A 15,584-nucleotide genomic window follows, 5' to 3' on the forward strand; every position below is an offset into this window, starting at 1 on the left:
CCTGGCATTCACTGTGGCATGCCATTCGTCCCCGCACGCCAAGTGACTGGAATGTACTTCTAATAACGTAACAGCGCCTCAGAAGCATCTGGACTGCAGCTGCCTGTCACGTACGATACACATGCAGGGTGCCACGCATCCAGTACACACCATCCCTTTGCCCACATCTGCTAAGCCCTATTTCTCTTAATGCCGTAGGAACCTCCGCTTCTCCAGTGCTGAGTGCCACTGCCAATCTGCATGGAAGAGGAAGAGGTCCCGGATCCCTGGTGAGTAATAGGTACACAGCAGGAGCTGTGTTGGTCCATGCCCCAAGAACCAGCTGATGATGCAGAAATGAGACTTAGGAGCCAATTACAAGGCTACTTCAAACTCCACTGCTTTTTTCCCCTCCAAAGTACTATTTATAAGAAAAAAAACAAAACTGCTTTTATAGAAAGGAGGTGGGTTGTTTATATCAAAAAAGGCTGTCTTGGGCGCCTGGGTGGCTCAGTCGGTTAAGTGTCTGCCTTTGGCTCAGGTCATGATCCCAGGGTCCTGGGACTGAGTCTCACATCGGGCTCCCTGCTCAGCAAGGAGCCTGCTTCTCTCTCTGCCTGCCACTCCCCCTGCTTGTGTTTGCTTGTTCTCCCTCTCTCTGTCAAATAGGGGAGGGCTGTCTTGTCTCTTCAGGGTTAGGGCATGTCTAACTCAGCGTCTGTACCTACAACAAGGAAACAACTAAGCCCAGGGAGGGATCCTAAAAGCAAATTAGGTATGTGTGGCCTCCAAACCAAATGAGCCATGAATTCCCACGTTCTGAAGCTTGGGGTGGGGGAAACAAGCAAAACCTGGTATTAGTAGATCCAAAAAATTCACACCTGTACATGTAATAATCATACCTTCTAAAGAAGTCACCCCCCCCTCCCAATACGGCGGAGGACGGCCACTGGTAGCATTCAGAAGACAGGCAAGCACAGTAAGCAGGACACTGAGCACGGAGAATTCTGAGAGGGGAAACTGTGAGGGGGAGGTGAGCACAGCACTGAGGAGCTGAAGGAGTCAAGTAAGCACCACTGAGGTACCCCAGGTGCCCCCCACTGTCTCCTCCATGATGAAATGACTGAAACAGCAGGAAAAAGTCCTGCCCAAAGCTCCCCAGGATCCCCAGGGCACTATCATCTGCTCTCCACAGACAGGCAAGATGGTTTCTGAGGCTTTGCTTGTTTATTGTAGCTAATGTTAGACACACAATGGAAAGGGAGGTTAAAGAGCATGGGTTTTTGATTGAGGGAAGTCTAGATTTAAATACCAGTTCAGCCATTTCTTAACTATTACTCGAATTCTGTTAAGTTCCAGTTTGCTCATCAGTAAGATGGAATAGTTACTCTCCTAGGACAGTCAGGACGAGTAAATGACACCAGCACAGCAACACACGCACCGCTGTTAACACAGGGCCCACACTGCAGCCGCCACCACTGAATTCTGACACATCAGACACCCTGGCGTCACTTACTTGTGGTAATTCTCCTTTTTCTCATCTCTCCAGTTTTTATTTAACTGGTGAATTTTCACAGCTACATATCTTTGTTCTGTTAGATCAAATGCCTACAAAGAAAAGGAATAAGTTATATTCTGGATAAAAGCTAACAAGAATTACAGGCAAGTAACCGATTTGAAGCTTCTGTTTAACACATGGATGTACTCAAAACCCAAAATGCATTATTAAATACAAATAGCCATGGATGACAACATATCACGTACTTGTTTCAGAGTTACAACCATCTTCTTAAAACTTGTGATCAGATAATTTAGAAGTCTCCAGACGCACTGGCACCAAGGGGCTTAGAAAACAACCCAGCACACACCACAAACAGCAAGCCAGCCTGTGCCTTACCAGTCCCTTCCAAACAGTTCTCTCTGCGGACATCACCCGCCCCCTCTGGGACCCTGCTCCCCCAGGCTGTATCTCACCCCTCTGCTGACATTGGGACTTGGCATGATTCACTAGTATTAAGTCTTGCTGCTTTTGAAATGCTGGGGACACAGACGACCTGCTCCAAGAGAAAGAACCCCTCCAGATACACCTTTTCACTATGTTTGTTTAGAAAATAACCTCGTAATTTTTTATATTGTGTTTATTAAAATACAAACAGAAACAAAAAATAGTTCCACCCATATATGATGGGTAAATAAAAAGCAGTTTTTGATCCCAACAATGTCTGAAATTAGTCACACCAGGTCACGTCTCTAGCACCGTCCAAAGAAAGGGACAGACTTTCCCCAAAGACCACCACAACTGCCAAGTCCTCCATCAGTGAGACAGTGGTGTATCATAGAGGGAAGAAGGGAAACAGGTGGGTTTTTGAGGATGCTGGGTGTAAATCACAATCTGATAAAGTGAGTAGTATTTTAATATAATAGGAAATTTCTCTTATACAAAAGAATTAATTGAGGGATTCCTTTAGAATGAATAGTTTTTCTTAGTTTTTCAAGTTCAGAGGAGAAACTTAATACTTCAGTTCTAACACTATGACCATCCATCTGCCAGGTTCCATGCTGTAGGAACAGATGAAGGTAACAGGCATAGGAAAAGTCCATGAATAGTGATGATTACTGTTCAACGGATCTTTAAAATGTAAGCTACCTCTAGGAAAGCACTAGATGCAAGAGAGGGCTGCTTATAAAAGAAATTTCCAATTTATACTAAATTTAAACCAATAGTTTTTAAAATATAAAAACCACACAATTCAAACAGAATATCTCACAGAAATGGAAATTCTTAGACTCTGAGTCCACCTGCAAGCTTGTGTAACGTCATGGCTTTACAGCAGAGGACCATTTCAAGCCAGTACGAGCCAGATCAAATAGCACCTAATTTCTAAGAGCAGTAATGATCCTACGAGTGTCTTTTTCTCTACCCACCACACCATATTTCTGAACCCAAGACACTGTGATCCACCACTCATGTAAGAAGGGCTTCTGGAGAGTGGAGAAGAGCAAAAGAACTACACAGAATGTACACAACATTGGAGGAAACATCTACATTTCCAGAATGTGAAAAGGTTTAAGGAACACACTAGGGAAAAAACAGGATGAAGAAATCACTAACTACCAACTTGGGAAGCACCAAGAATGAATTTTGAGGTTTTAAAAAAGGAGGTGTCTCACTTCTGGGTTTACAGACAAAAGAATTAAAAGCAAGGCCTCCAAGAGATATCTGCACACGCACGTTCAAAGCAGCACTATTCACAACAGACAAGAAGAGGAAGAAACTCCAATGTTCATTGCCAGATAAATGGATAAAGAAAATGAAGTATGTATGCATACAATGGAATATTATTCAGCCTTAAAAGAAGGAAATCCTATCACAAGCTTCAACATGCATGAATTCTGAGAACATTATGCTAAGTGAACTGAGCCAGTCACAAAAGACAAATACTGTGATTCCATTTATAAAGGTATCTGAAAGTAGTCCAATTCACAGAAAATGAAAGCAGAACAGTGGTTCACAGGGGCTGGGGGAGGGCAAGAGGAGAGCTGTTGATTAATGGGTAAAGTTTCAGTTTTCTAAGATAAGAAAGTTCTGAAGATCTGTTTCACGACAACATAAACACACCTAACACCACTGAACTGTACATTCAAAAACAGTTAATGATGGTAAATTCCGGGGTTTTTTCTTACCACAATTGAAAAAAAACGTCAAAAATAAAAAATAAACTAAGCATATGATTCAAGAATGAAAACAAAAACAAAGAAAAGTAAAAGGAAGGAAAGACTAATAGGAAAAGTTAATGAAAAGAAAAATCCAAATTAAACAGTAGACTTGATCAACAAAATAAAAAGTTGATTCTTAGAGGGGAAAAAAAACCCACTGACTAACCTTTCTGACCTATCAGTCGATATACAAAAATAAACATTTCATTTAAAAAAAGAGAGAGAAATAACTAAGGTATGGACGGTATTTTTAAATCAAGGTGAAATAAAAGATTTTCCAAAAAAATGAAATTATCAAGAGACTTAAAAAAGGAGAGAAAATATGAATAAATCAGTATTTGTAAAAGGAACTGAAAAGGTAGTCAAAATGTTTTCCTGTTCAATGACATCCACCCATGGGATTCTGAGTCTGCTCTAGCTTTCAAGGAGCCAATAATTCCTATGCAATGCATTCCAGGGCATGGGAAAAATATATATACATACAGGCACAACTTATTGTGGATAACTAGGACACAGAAGCTAGACAATGCTGCCCACACACAAAAGACAACTATGGGCCAGTCCCCCTTACAAACATAGATCACAAAATATACTAGAAAATCAAGCCCAAGAGTCCACTAAAAATAATATTCTCGTTCTGGAAGTGGATAGTGATGGCAGTTGCACATTATGAATATACTTAATGCAACTGAACTGTACACTTAAAATGGTTAAAATGGCAAATTTTATGTATATATCACCAGAGTAAAAAATGAACATTAAAAAAAGGAAAACTGTTGAATCATTATGTTGTATGTCTGAAACTAATATAACATTGTGTGCCAACTACACTTCGATGAAAAAATACACACACACACACACACACATATATAGGCACAACAGTTTTGGAAAATACAGTTATTTTTTTTATAACAATAAAAGGTGGGGGATAGGGGCGCCTGGGTGGCTCAGTCAGTTAAGCATCTGCCCTCAGCTCAGGGCACGATCCCAGGGGCCTGGGATCGAGTCCTGCGTCAGGCTCCCTGCTTAGCAGGGAGTCTGCTTCTCCCTCTGCCTCTGTCTTTGCCCCTGCTTGTGCTCTCTCTCTCAAATAAATAAAATCTTAAAAAAAAAAAAAAAAAAGGTGAGGGATAGAACTAGTTTTTACTGTTTTTATCTGAAATGAAAACTAATTATTTTGTCCAAAAGATTTCCCATACATAAATTCATAGGGCATAACGTAAATCCCAACAGTGAAGGCCGCACCTCAGAAGGAGGGACTTCGCAGGGCCATGTAGTAAAGACCATTTAATAAACGGATTCTGCAGATAAAAGCCCAGTGCCAGAAACACCCAGAAACTTAAGGAGGTCGTGACTGGTGAACATGTTATTGATCTGCAGCCCACCGGAGGCACAGCGGTCTGAACGTCACTGGCCCGGATGAAGCCAGGACACGCCTCCGGGACGCCAGAGCTACTCAGCACTCCGACTGAGAAGACGAGAACATTTTAAAAACAAAAAGCAGGTTTTCAGGTAAGAATTAACTTTAACACATCTATTTTGTTAAAAAAAAAATTATAGGATAAAAGTGACACATATTTATTTCTAACAAAGGTAAGTGAGGCAGGAGGTACAGAACCAGAATAAAAACCACCACCATTTCACTATCCAGAAAGGAGTCTTTTTCCTTCCTGGTTTTTTTTTTTTTTTTTTTTTTTTTTCAAATTGAAAATAGGGCAAACTACTGGATCCTGCCTTAGTCACGTAAGTTTACTGGAAGCAGTTCTTCCAAAGATACAGGTTCTAAAAGTTTCTGAATTTTAACAAATAGGTACAACCCACAATTACCATGATTCCTAACTTTCTCCAAGTTGGTGATAACCAAGATTCAATCCTTCGTCTCTGTGCCCAGTTTCTTACACTTACCTTGTAAACTTCACTGAAACCGCCTCTACCCAACAGATGTAACAACAAGTATCTGTCATTGAGCGTTGGGTGATCTTTAAATCTGGGGAAACAGAGAACACAGAATATCCTGAGTTTCAGGACTACACAATCTCCCGTAAATCTCTCACATGCTACACACATGGTTACAGCGGCTGCTGCTAGTTCGGCAACCACACGGACGCAGCGAGTGAACGCGAAGTGAGCCATCCGGGGCAGGGAGACCACATGACGACAACGGACAGCACTGGCTGTAGAGCCACAAGGCACAGGCCACAACTGGACCTGTGACCTTTGCTGACCTTCCTCCCCTTCTGAAAGGTAGCTGGGCAACTACCATCACCATCCACTTGCTGTAAGAGGATGGGGTACAGACTCCACCGGATCGGGGATTTTCAAACTGTGCTACCCACTCCCTCCAAAGTAGTCAAGAGTCACATGTTCCCACCATTCCAAAACGGATACGATAAAGTCCCAAGATATTTCACAGCGCCTTACAAATGGATTCGATTATTAAGGAAGTCACATGTCCTATGTGCATTCATGGTCTCTCTTTAAGACAGTTTCACGATGTAACTGTTTCCCCCAGAGGATTCCACCTTGTGTTGTTTTCTAACAATAAGATGAAGAAAGGAGAGATGCTGGCAAAAATAGTTTCACAAATATGTCTACCTAATTCCTGATCTTAAACAGCCCCACTATTAATCCTGAAACTATTCTAATTCTGAGAAACTGACATGCTTGTAGAGAAAGGCGACATGAGTGTGTGGCGGTTAGCTCTGGAGCTGTTGGGTCACATAGTTACAGGTCCCTGGTCAGGCTGAGTCTCACTGGGCCACTGCGAAGATGAGATGAGAGCATCAGGCACGTGGCACTGTGCCTGACACACGCAGAGAGCCCAGTCATGGGAACCGCTGCTGCCTGCCACTTCACAGGAAGAAAAGGCCACGGCTCACACTGGCCAGACAAAAATACAGAAGCTACAGCTATGTCCAAAAAAAATCACCTTTCGGAGTCAGAAAAACGTGGGAAGGAAGAGATTATGGACCGAACCTACTTCCCACTTTAATCTACTTCTCAGCTGCAATCCTCTGAAGGACTTATAAAAAAGGTGGGCATTCATCTACAATTAACGCACTGACCCTGAAAGTCTTGTTTAAAATCTCAACGCCCAAATGGCCCTTAAAGGTCATTCCAAAACCAGTGCCATCTCAACCCAGTAACCTTCCACGACACCACACTGTCACCCATGCTTCCATTCAGCAAGGCTCTGCAGGAATCTGAATATACAATGTATGCCAACCACTTACAACTGCAAAGCTATACTGTTTTAGTGACCTCTACTTGTGTAAAAGCACTGTAATACATGTATAGATACTATTTAACATATAAATCTTAATATATTTATATATATTTAACCTAAAGCAAATCATAGTTGTGTTCACAGACCGTATTATACCTTGCAATAGAGCTAAAATACACCGTGGAATCATTTACCCAATTTATAGTAAGCAGAAACCTCATTCTTGACCATTCATGTCAAAGTGTACAGTAGTTTCCAACCCAACATACCCCCAAGTTGCTTACTGTGAATTATCTTCATTATGTATCCTTTTTAGTTCCCTGATATGTAGATTTCTAACCCTTTCTAGCCTTTCCAGCTCTGCCTGGATCTCTGCTTCTTCCTAAAGTGAAAAGGAAAGAAATAGCTCAGAACACAGGACACTAACTTCTCAGAATCTCATTTCAAAACAGCAGACATTTCTCTTTTGAAAAACGAAGGGAAAATGTTTCTTTTGAATTGAAAAAGATTTTTTTAAGAGCTAGAATTTTAATCATAAAAAACAAGCCCACAGCAAATATTAAATAAAATTCAAACCATACAAAGAAATACAAGTAAGAAAAAAGCCCTCTGCTCCCCCATCCCTCCTCTCCACCATGCCCATTCCCCAGATGAAACTGCTGTTAAGTGTCTTGTGTAAATTTCCAGAAATGTTCTCTGTATTTACATATAAGCACACAATCATCTTCTTCTTCTTCTTTTTTTAACAAAAATCAGATTCTCTATCTGGTTCTGCTCTGTAAGTATGGATCATGCTTGGTGCCTTAAGTTCCACTGACTTAACAAGATCGGAGAACCCAGTGGGAAAGACAAACACACACCAACAGCAGTTTATTAAATGCTTATCGACCATCATGACCATAAGCAGCATCTACCAAAAATGTATGGGCTGCTAACTTTAGGAGATGAGCAATCTACATCCAAGAGGCCTCTGTGAACACTGTCAGTAAGAATTTTTATGTGGGTGCCTTTGTGTTACGATATGGCTGGTACAAGACCTTCTTTTCTTAGCCAGTTCAGATGAGAGGTAAGAGCTACTATGTGATTTAAAATATCCTAAGAGTTTTCATATCAAATCTGAACCATCTGCTAGTACTGTCTATTTAATTTTTACTATGAGGATAACTGCTTATGAAGCTTTATGACATATACAGAATTATCTATTGGAACATCATTGGTTGAAAAAGTGCCCCCATTGGGTGGCTGGAGTTGACTCAAAAACTGAAAGACATTCCATCATTAGAAATACAAGAGGGGCAGGGTGCCTGGGTGGCCAGCCGGTTTAGCCTCCACCTCCTGAGCCTCTCTGCCTCTTGATTTCGGCTCAGGTCATGATCTCAGGGTCCTGAGACTGAGCCCTGAGTCAGGCTCTGTGCTGAGCGGGGAGTCTGCTTGAGATTCTCTCACTCTCCCTCTCTCTCTGCTCCTCCCCCCGCTTGTGCTCTCTCTCTCTCTCTCTCTCGAACAAATAAATAAATAAAAATAAATACTGGATGTGAGAGTGAGCTTAACTAGCTCAAGATTTCTGCAGGTATGTCAAACCATGACATGTGCTCCAATACCACATGTAAAATAATTTCTCCAGACATATTTTTCTCTTTACACTTACCTTTTTAAGATGACCTAATCTGAGTTTGAAGATTTCTTCTTGTTCATGGTATTCTGCTAATGTTAACCTGGAAGATAATGGTAGAAATCCCAATAAATTATTTGAAATCGTAGCGTGCCTATTAAAAAGAGAAATGCCAAAGCACGTTATATGGTATATTCAGTCTCTCTGTTAAAATATCTAAAATTATCTTGCAATCCTTTGACAAGAGAAAACGTCTGTGATTTATCAGATATGACAAGAAAGGACTGCAAAGCCAGAAAAAATGAGAAAAATAAATGAGTTATATTTTTATGTTATTTATGAAATGAGTTTTGTCCATACAATCTCAGATGAAAATCCACTGGGAGAGGTAGACAAAAATTATATGCCTAAGTTTTTTTTTTTTTTTGAAGGGAAAAATAATAAGCCAATGGATTTGACGATTTCTGATAACTCTTAGACTTTGCTACTATAATAACAAGGAGAAGAATGACTTGGTGGAAGAGTCCAGGATTTGGAGTCTGAGGGTCTAGGGTTCAAAGTGCAACTGAGGCCACTGGCCATGTGATCTTGGACAAGCAACTTAAACTTAAGTCTTAGTTTCTTAAAAATGCAGCGAGTAATGATCCCCATCTAACGAAGCTGCTGTGCCCATTAAATGAGAATGTGAAATAATCCATAAACTGTAAAAAGGTATTTAAACACAATTCTCAGAGGGCTGACTTGATGGGTGATCACTTATTCTGTGTTCCACCTACCCCAACTGCACCCTTACATCTTAAGGATGAACATTTAAGAAGTGACAGCTCACTCCTCCAACCTCACTCTCTCCACACTCTAGAAGTAGACACATACACCTCAAAGCTTCTATCCTAAATAGCAGGAGAAAGAAACAGCTATTCTATCAACCAGGCAGGGCTACGAAATAGCCTCTGAGATCTGACTAAAATAAAATAAAAAGAATAACAAGAAGAAACGTATCCACTACGGCTGTTACACCTGTCTCTTTACAGTGACAGACATACTTACACCAATTAATCTATATCACACCAGTAAAAAAGGGAGAAATGAAAAATCATAGCTAGGGACTCTCCCTGCCTGAAATAGGTTCGATACCAGGAATGATAATGTGACTCACTCTAAGGCTCCAGAGGAATGTTTTTGGCTTCTGGCCAAAGGAATGAGCCAAGTCACAGATACTCTAATTAAAAACTGGACTGAAAGCCTTCTAGTCTGGATTTGACACAGGACTCCAGATGGCAACTGCTTACTGACACACTACTGGCCTGGACTGCATTCTAATTATTGTTCTCTGGCAAGGAAACAGCCTGTGCCTTCTATTACTCCTAAGCCAATGGTCTTATGCACTAGCATTTGATAATTTTCAAGTAATACTGGAGAGAGAGTCCCTTCACAAAATACGGGAGTGACAGCAAAAGAAGACAATGATCAGATTAATGTGTACAGCATTTGCCCAGAAAATCTTTCAAATCTGGGCTCCTACTTGGACTTTCTGAAAGGAAATGTTTTAAATTTAGAGTCTAGTTTTAAAATATTTATTTATAAGAATGAAGATGCTTCCCAAGCTTATTTACTGTGTGTATTTTTATCACTATACTAAGTGTAATTATTAGTTTATTCATCTGTTCATTTCCCCTAAATAAACCATTGAGCTTCTAGGGCTAGGGCTGTATCCTTTAGCTCTGTATCCCCAGTCTCCAGAACATTTAACACAGATTTATTAAATGAATGTCAAGGAAGAGGCTTCCCCGACACATCGGGTATGTATGGAGTGAGTACTGGCATTAAGCCATCCTTCTCACTGGAATGGGATGTCATGGGCTTTTAACAATGGTGTAGTACAAATATTATTATACTTGCGATGGCTCATGGGCTAGTATGTTTTTGAGAACTGATAAGAAAACATAAAGGCAAAAGAACATATTTTAAATAGGTAAGTAATGCACAGTAATATGTAGGTAATCCCCACGAGATGATACCAATGTGCCAGAACCCAGAACCACACATACGCAACTAGTGTATCATATGACTACTACGGTGACACCACATTTGTTACAAGAGTGGCCAAAGACCATGACATCAAGGTAAGCGACATTATTTCTCCCGCTCATTCGGAAATACCTAAATGAGATCAGGACTAAGAAAATGAATTAATCTTACATGGTTTTTATATATAAGTTGTGAATAAATCCATTAATGTAACTAAAAAGAAAGCTAATGCTCTGGAAATCCCCATAATGTATCATTTTGTCCAGTGGCACTCAACAGGACATCGGTATTTGGGGGGAGAGTGCAGTATCTCACAGTTCACGTTAATAGAGAACATACGTTTCATTTTCAGCTCCGTTGGTCTTGCTTTTCCTCTGTTTCTGCTCGTTGGTTGCTGGAGGGGCCTGTCCCATGGCAGGAGGTTTCCGCTTCGCTAACATTTTCCGTTGTCTTTCTATCTCTTCCCTCTGTGAATTTATCCTTTCCTGCTGCCTAGAGATAGAAAAGATGTTGCACAGAAGAAGGTCAAAAAATTGTAACATGGTTGCAGAATAAACACAAATATCTTGATGCCTATGTATTTGATAGACTTCAGAAAAAACAAGCCCCTTTAAATCAAGTAGAGATTTGATTTTAACTTCTAGTTGAAAAGTCAAATAACTGACGACAAAGGTTTTTTTTGGAATGAGTCTGTACTTTAAGACAGTAATTATGATCATTCTCAGACCAGGAAAGTTGGCAGGAACAATATTCAATTTCCATTGCAACCTTACTTTCTGACTCAAGGAAGAATTAATTTCTTTCTTTTTTCTTTTTCTTTCTTTCTTTCTTTCTTTTCTTTCTTTTTCTTTCTTTCTCTCTCTCTCTCTCTCTCTCTCTCTCTTTCTTTCTTTCTAGATTTGATTTATTTGTCAGAGAGAGAGCAAGAAAGTACAAGCAGGGGGAGCTGCAGAGGGAGAAAGAGAAGCAGGCTCCCCACTGAGCAAGAAGCCTGATGTGAGACTCATTATCCCAGGACCCTTAACTGACTGAGCCACTCAAGCGCCCCTCAACTAAGTTTTTCAAAAACAAGTACATTCAGAGATAGCACAATGAGGCCTTGCAACTTGTAAAAAACTCCTTAGGGAATGCGACATAAAATGAATTCATAAAAAAACATATATAAAGATTCTCCAGACATCGCTACACCATCATCATTAGAGGATTTCCTAATAAGTCTGAATTTTCTATAATAAACCCATTTGCAAATTAGGAGTCAGTAAAAATACCAGTATAAGAAAACCACTTTCTCTTGTGTATGCCTAACAGATATTAAGGTTTGGAGACCTGGCATACTAAAAATATACCAAGATTTGGGATTGACCATTTAAAAGACTAAAATCTTTAAATCACCTACCCTAGTTGAGAATCAAATGCTAGCTCCCTTCTCCTTCTCTACCATGCTTCTCCCACCTCCTTTTCTTGATCCACCTTCATTTCTGCAGAATAATGGAATCTAAGTTTTTAACCTATTTTCAAATGAAATCTATTCAACCCTCTTCCCTGAACACTTTAGTAGTCAGTCTCTTGACCTTCCCTACACTCAGTGTATTTTCCTTGGAAGAATGGCAACCAGAAAAACAAGACCATATTCCAGGGTAGATGCCCACAATTTATGCTCCCATATCTATAAGGACAATACTGTAAGCAAGAACATCCTTTTAACCAAAAAAAAAAGAAAAAAAGAAAAAATTAGCAGTGATCTATAGAGAGCTCCTGAATATCCCAGATAAGAATTTTTAAAGATTCCCCAAATTTCATGTTCTGTATCTACTGTAAAATGGTATGGACACCCAAGGGAGATCTGTCATTTATAGAATCAACCAAGAGTTATTTTTCATCATGGTTCATGTGACCAAGAATCAGATGGTTCTCAAGAAATCACTTTAAAATGGGATTCTGGGGGTGCCTGGGTGGCTCAGTCGATTAAGCATTAGACTCCTGATCTCAGCATCATGAGTTCAAGCCCCGCACTGGGCATGGAGCCTACCTAAAAGACAAAAAAAAACACCCCTGGGTTTCTATAATTCCTTATACACCAGAATAAATACCTGGACTACCATTACAATGCTAGGAAGTTTAATTTACTCCTGCTGAGAATTCATATCTTACATGACCACAATTTTGTATACAGGTCAAATCCCATTACTTTAATGTTATTTCAATATAAACAAAATCTTAATAAAGAATTTCTTCCCTGTCTGAGGAAAGCATCATAGGAACCTAACTGGAAAGTCAGGACCTTTGAGGAGTGCACTAACCACTCTGCATCTAGACTTTCCAGTCTGCTCTTCTAATCTGCAGATTCTGGACTTGAGCGGCGGCCCAGCCAGTTCTGCTCTCTGCAGACTAGCCAACTCCCACAACCCAAACCCCTCATCTATCCTGTCAATACTGTTTCTCCTGCCTAATGGTGATTTTGTGCAAATCAGTGGTTTTCATAAAGTGACAGACTTTTCATTTGTCTGAAGTCAAGGGCAGTTTCTTGACTTCAGCAACAAGGATCTCCTTTCTGTCCTGAATGGGGTTTCCTCCAATTCTAACCCAAAGTTTTACATATCTTCCTCTCCCTAGAGTTTACTTGTGTCACTAAATGTGTAAATGTATGATAGAATTTACCACCCCCCAAATTCTCTAATTGCCTAATATATTCTACATCCTTCACGTCATCTGTTTGAGCTTTGTGTTTCAGAAATCTTGACCCAAGGCCAGCATACACTTTGGCTCAGTATTTAATGGTGAAATTTACATCTGTTTAATAAAACATGAAAACCATACCCCTCATCAATAACAAATTTTTTATTGCCTTGCCACTGACTGAGACTTTAAGACTTACTCATATTAGAAAGAGTGTACTGAATAACCACAACATGTAACATAACTACAATCTCAGAATTACTTTTTCAACAGGTTCAAACATACTTGGAAAAGGAAAAAATTGCTAACCTGGCCAAAAGAGAATACAATTTTGGTATGCTTTCCTACTAGCTGTTAATCTCCTATTTTAGGGAATTAATAAAGATCACTTGGAAAGAGCAGAGAAACAAAGTAAAAACCAAAAAACTGCACTGAGGGTCCTGTTTAGACTGTATTTGATTATCTAATTTTTAAATGTTCTGAGGTTCGTCTCTTCCCATAAAACCTAACACTGCTACCTGGTGTTCAGCTACTTCACCCCCAAATTATGTATCATGGAGTTTGTTATACACAGAAAATAATCATTTATGAGGACATCAAATACAGCCTTTACAACTGAAGAATCTCAACTTCTGCATTAAAAATGAAAGGGAATTAATTTATTAAAGTGAAACTCTAGTAGACACTAGCCAGAAATAGTTTCCCAAGAAAAAGAGATGGCTGTTCTGTAATTTATATCACCTAAAACCATGAAAAAATGCTATCGACCTAGGAGGAACAATCCCTAGTTAAGGATCTCATTTAGACAGTCCCAACTGCTCTGATGGCTCTACAGCAAAGTCACCATTTTGTACTCTGTGTATGATTTCCAGAACCTTCTGGGCCTCGGGGGCTGCTTACAGAGTAAAAAGATAAAATATTGCTATCAGCTAAGACTGTGAGCACTTCTTTAAAAAAAGTAATTACATTTTATATCTCTATACAAACACACTATCATTTTCAGTCAAAGTCTTTAGACATTTTACAGACAGCCATCTAAAGAGTAACCACTGTCAAAAACTGGCAGCAGTCACTATCACATCTGGGACTCAATCGAAGCACTAGGTGGCTTTGGCCAGTACTGGGGGTATATCTTTGGGTGCCATTCTAATGAAACTGGATGGTGTGCCACTTTCAGGGCAATTTGCACGTCCTGGTCAGGGTGTCAAGCCTCCATGTGGCAGCCATTTCCACTGCCCTGGTGCATTTCTGCCCTCCCCAGCCACCTATGCTTAGCACTTCGAGTGGATGTCATTCTGAGCTTCTGGCACACGGCTTAACTCAAAAGGTTTTGTTTTTCCTCCTGGGTACTGTATCTTTGACTCAACAGCTAGCCTCTTACCACACCAAATTATACAAACTCAAGGTACGTGTGTGAGGCAAAGACATACCTAAGCCAAGTGGAGGGTAATAACTCACATGTAAAACAGTGGCTGCTCATGTGCAATCCAGAGGTTAGCATTATTAATAAGATCAATATCTGTACTTTATTTCAGGTATAAATTTGTTATTTTTTTATGTTTCATTACTATTAAAGGAGTCCCAACACTCTCCAATTACTGCTCAGTACGTTACTTCAGCAAGGAAAAAAGGAAAAGCAGTCTATGGAACCCTCCAACTCACAGTGACCTGCAGATCAAATGTTTGCAAGCCCACGATTAGAAACACAATGCCCTACCCCCAGTCTCAGATGGAAATAATCTAACAAAAAAAGATATACCAAAAGACACTATAACCTAAAGATATACATATTTTTTAAGTCCAAAACTAGTATTAGCTATTTACACAGTTGGAATTTTAGGATTTTTTTTTTTTTTTAAAGATTTTATTTATTTGACAGAGAGAAACACAGCGAGAGAGGGAACACAAGCAGGGGGAGTGGGAGAGGGAGAAGTAGGCTTCCCACTGAGCAGGGAGCCCGATGCGGGGCTCGATCCCAGGACCCTGGTATCATGACCTGAGCTGAAGGCAGACGCTTAACGACTAAGCCACCCAGGTGCCCGGAATTTTAGGATTTTAAATGTTAATTCCCTCCTTGAAGTAAATACTTAAATGTTTCAAACTGAAGTTATGATAAAGTGAAAGAGTGCTCAAGGTCCCAAGCTGCTGACAGACACACACTGTGGCTGGCTCCCAGCCTGACCACTGGCTCAGTCCCTGCCTTTAAGGGAGCCACTGTCTCAAATGACTGGACACCGTCTCCTTAAAAAGGGCCTCAGCGGCATATCCTACAGGGTTCTTCTAGGGTTTTACTTTGTTTTATACCTAACTCAGGACATTCTTTCTTAGGTCCTTGCCCATTTCATT

At 40.1% G+C, this 15,584-nt stretch overlaps 1 protein-coding gene across 3 annotated transcripts in view; it reads right to left on the reverse strand.

The window, feature by feature from the left end:
* TLK2 (tousled like kinase 2) overlaps positions 1-15,584 on the reverse strand; it is a 105,798-nt gene that overhangs the window by 17,921 nt on the left and 72,293 nt on the right. For all 3 annotated transcript variants that reach the window (XM_040640431.1, XM_008693583.2, XM_008693585.2), the window contains 5 exons: positions 10,902-11,054; positions 8,571-8,637; positions 7,207-7,304; positions 5,602-5,683; positions 1,496-1,587 (listed from right to left, as the gene is read on the reverse strand). In XM_040640431.1, the coding sequence (XP_040496365.1) occupies positions 1,496-1,587; positions 5,602-5,683; positions 7,207-7,304; positions 8,571-8,637; positions 10,902-11,054 (492 nt within the window). The remainder of the gene's footprint in view (positions 1-1,495; positions 1,588-5,601; positions 5,684-7,206; positions 7,305-8,570; positions 8,638-10,901; positions 11,055-15,584) is intronic.

Source organism: Ursus maritimus, unplaced genomic scaffold (assembly GCF_017311325.1).
Source record: "Ursus maritimus isolate PB19 unplaced genomic scaffold, ASM1731132v1 scaffold_24, whole genome shotgun sequence".
NCBI classification, from domain to species: domain Eukaryota; kingdom Metazoa; phylum Chordata; class Mammalia; order Carnivora; family Ursidae; genus Ursus; species Ursus maritimus.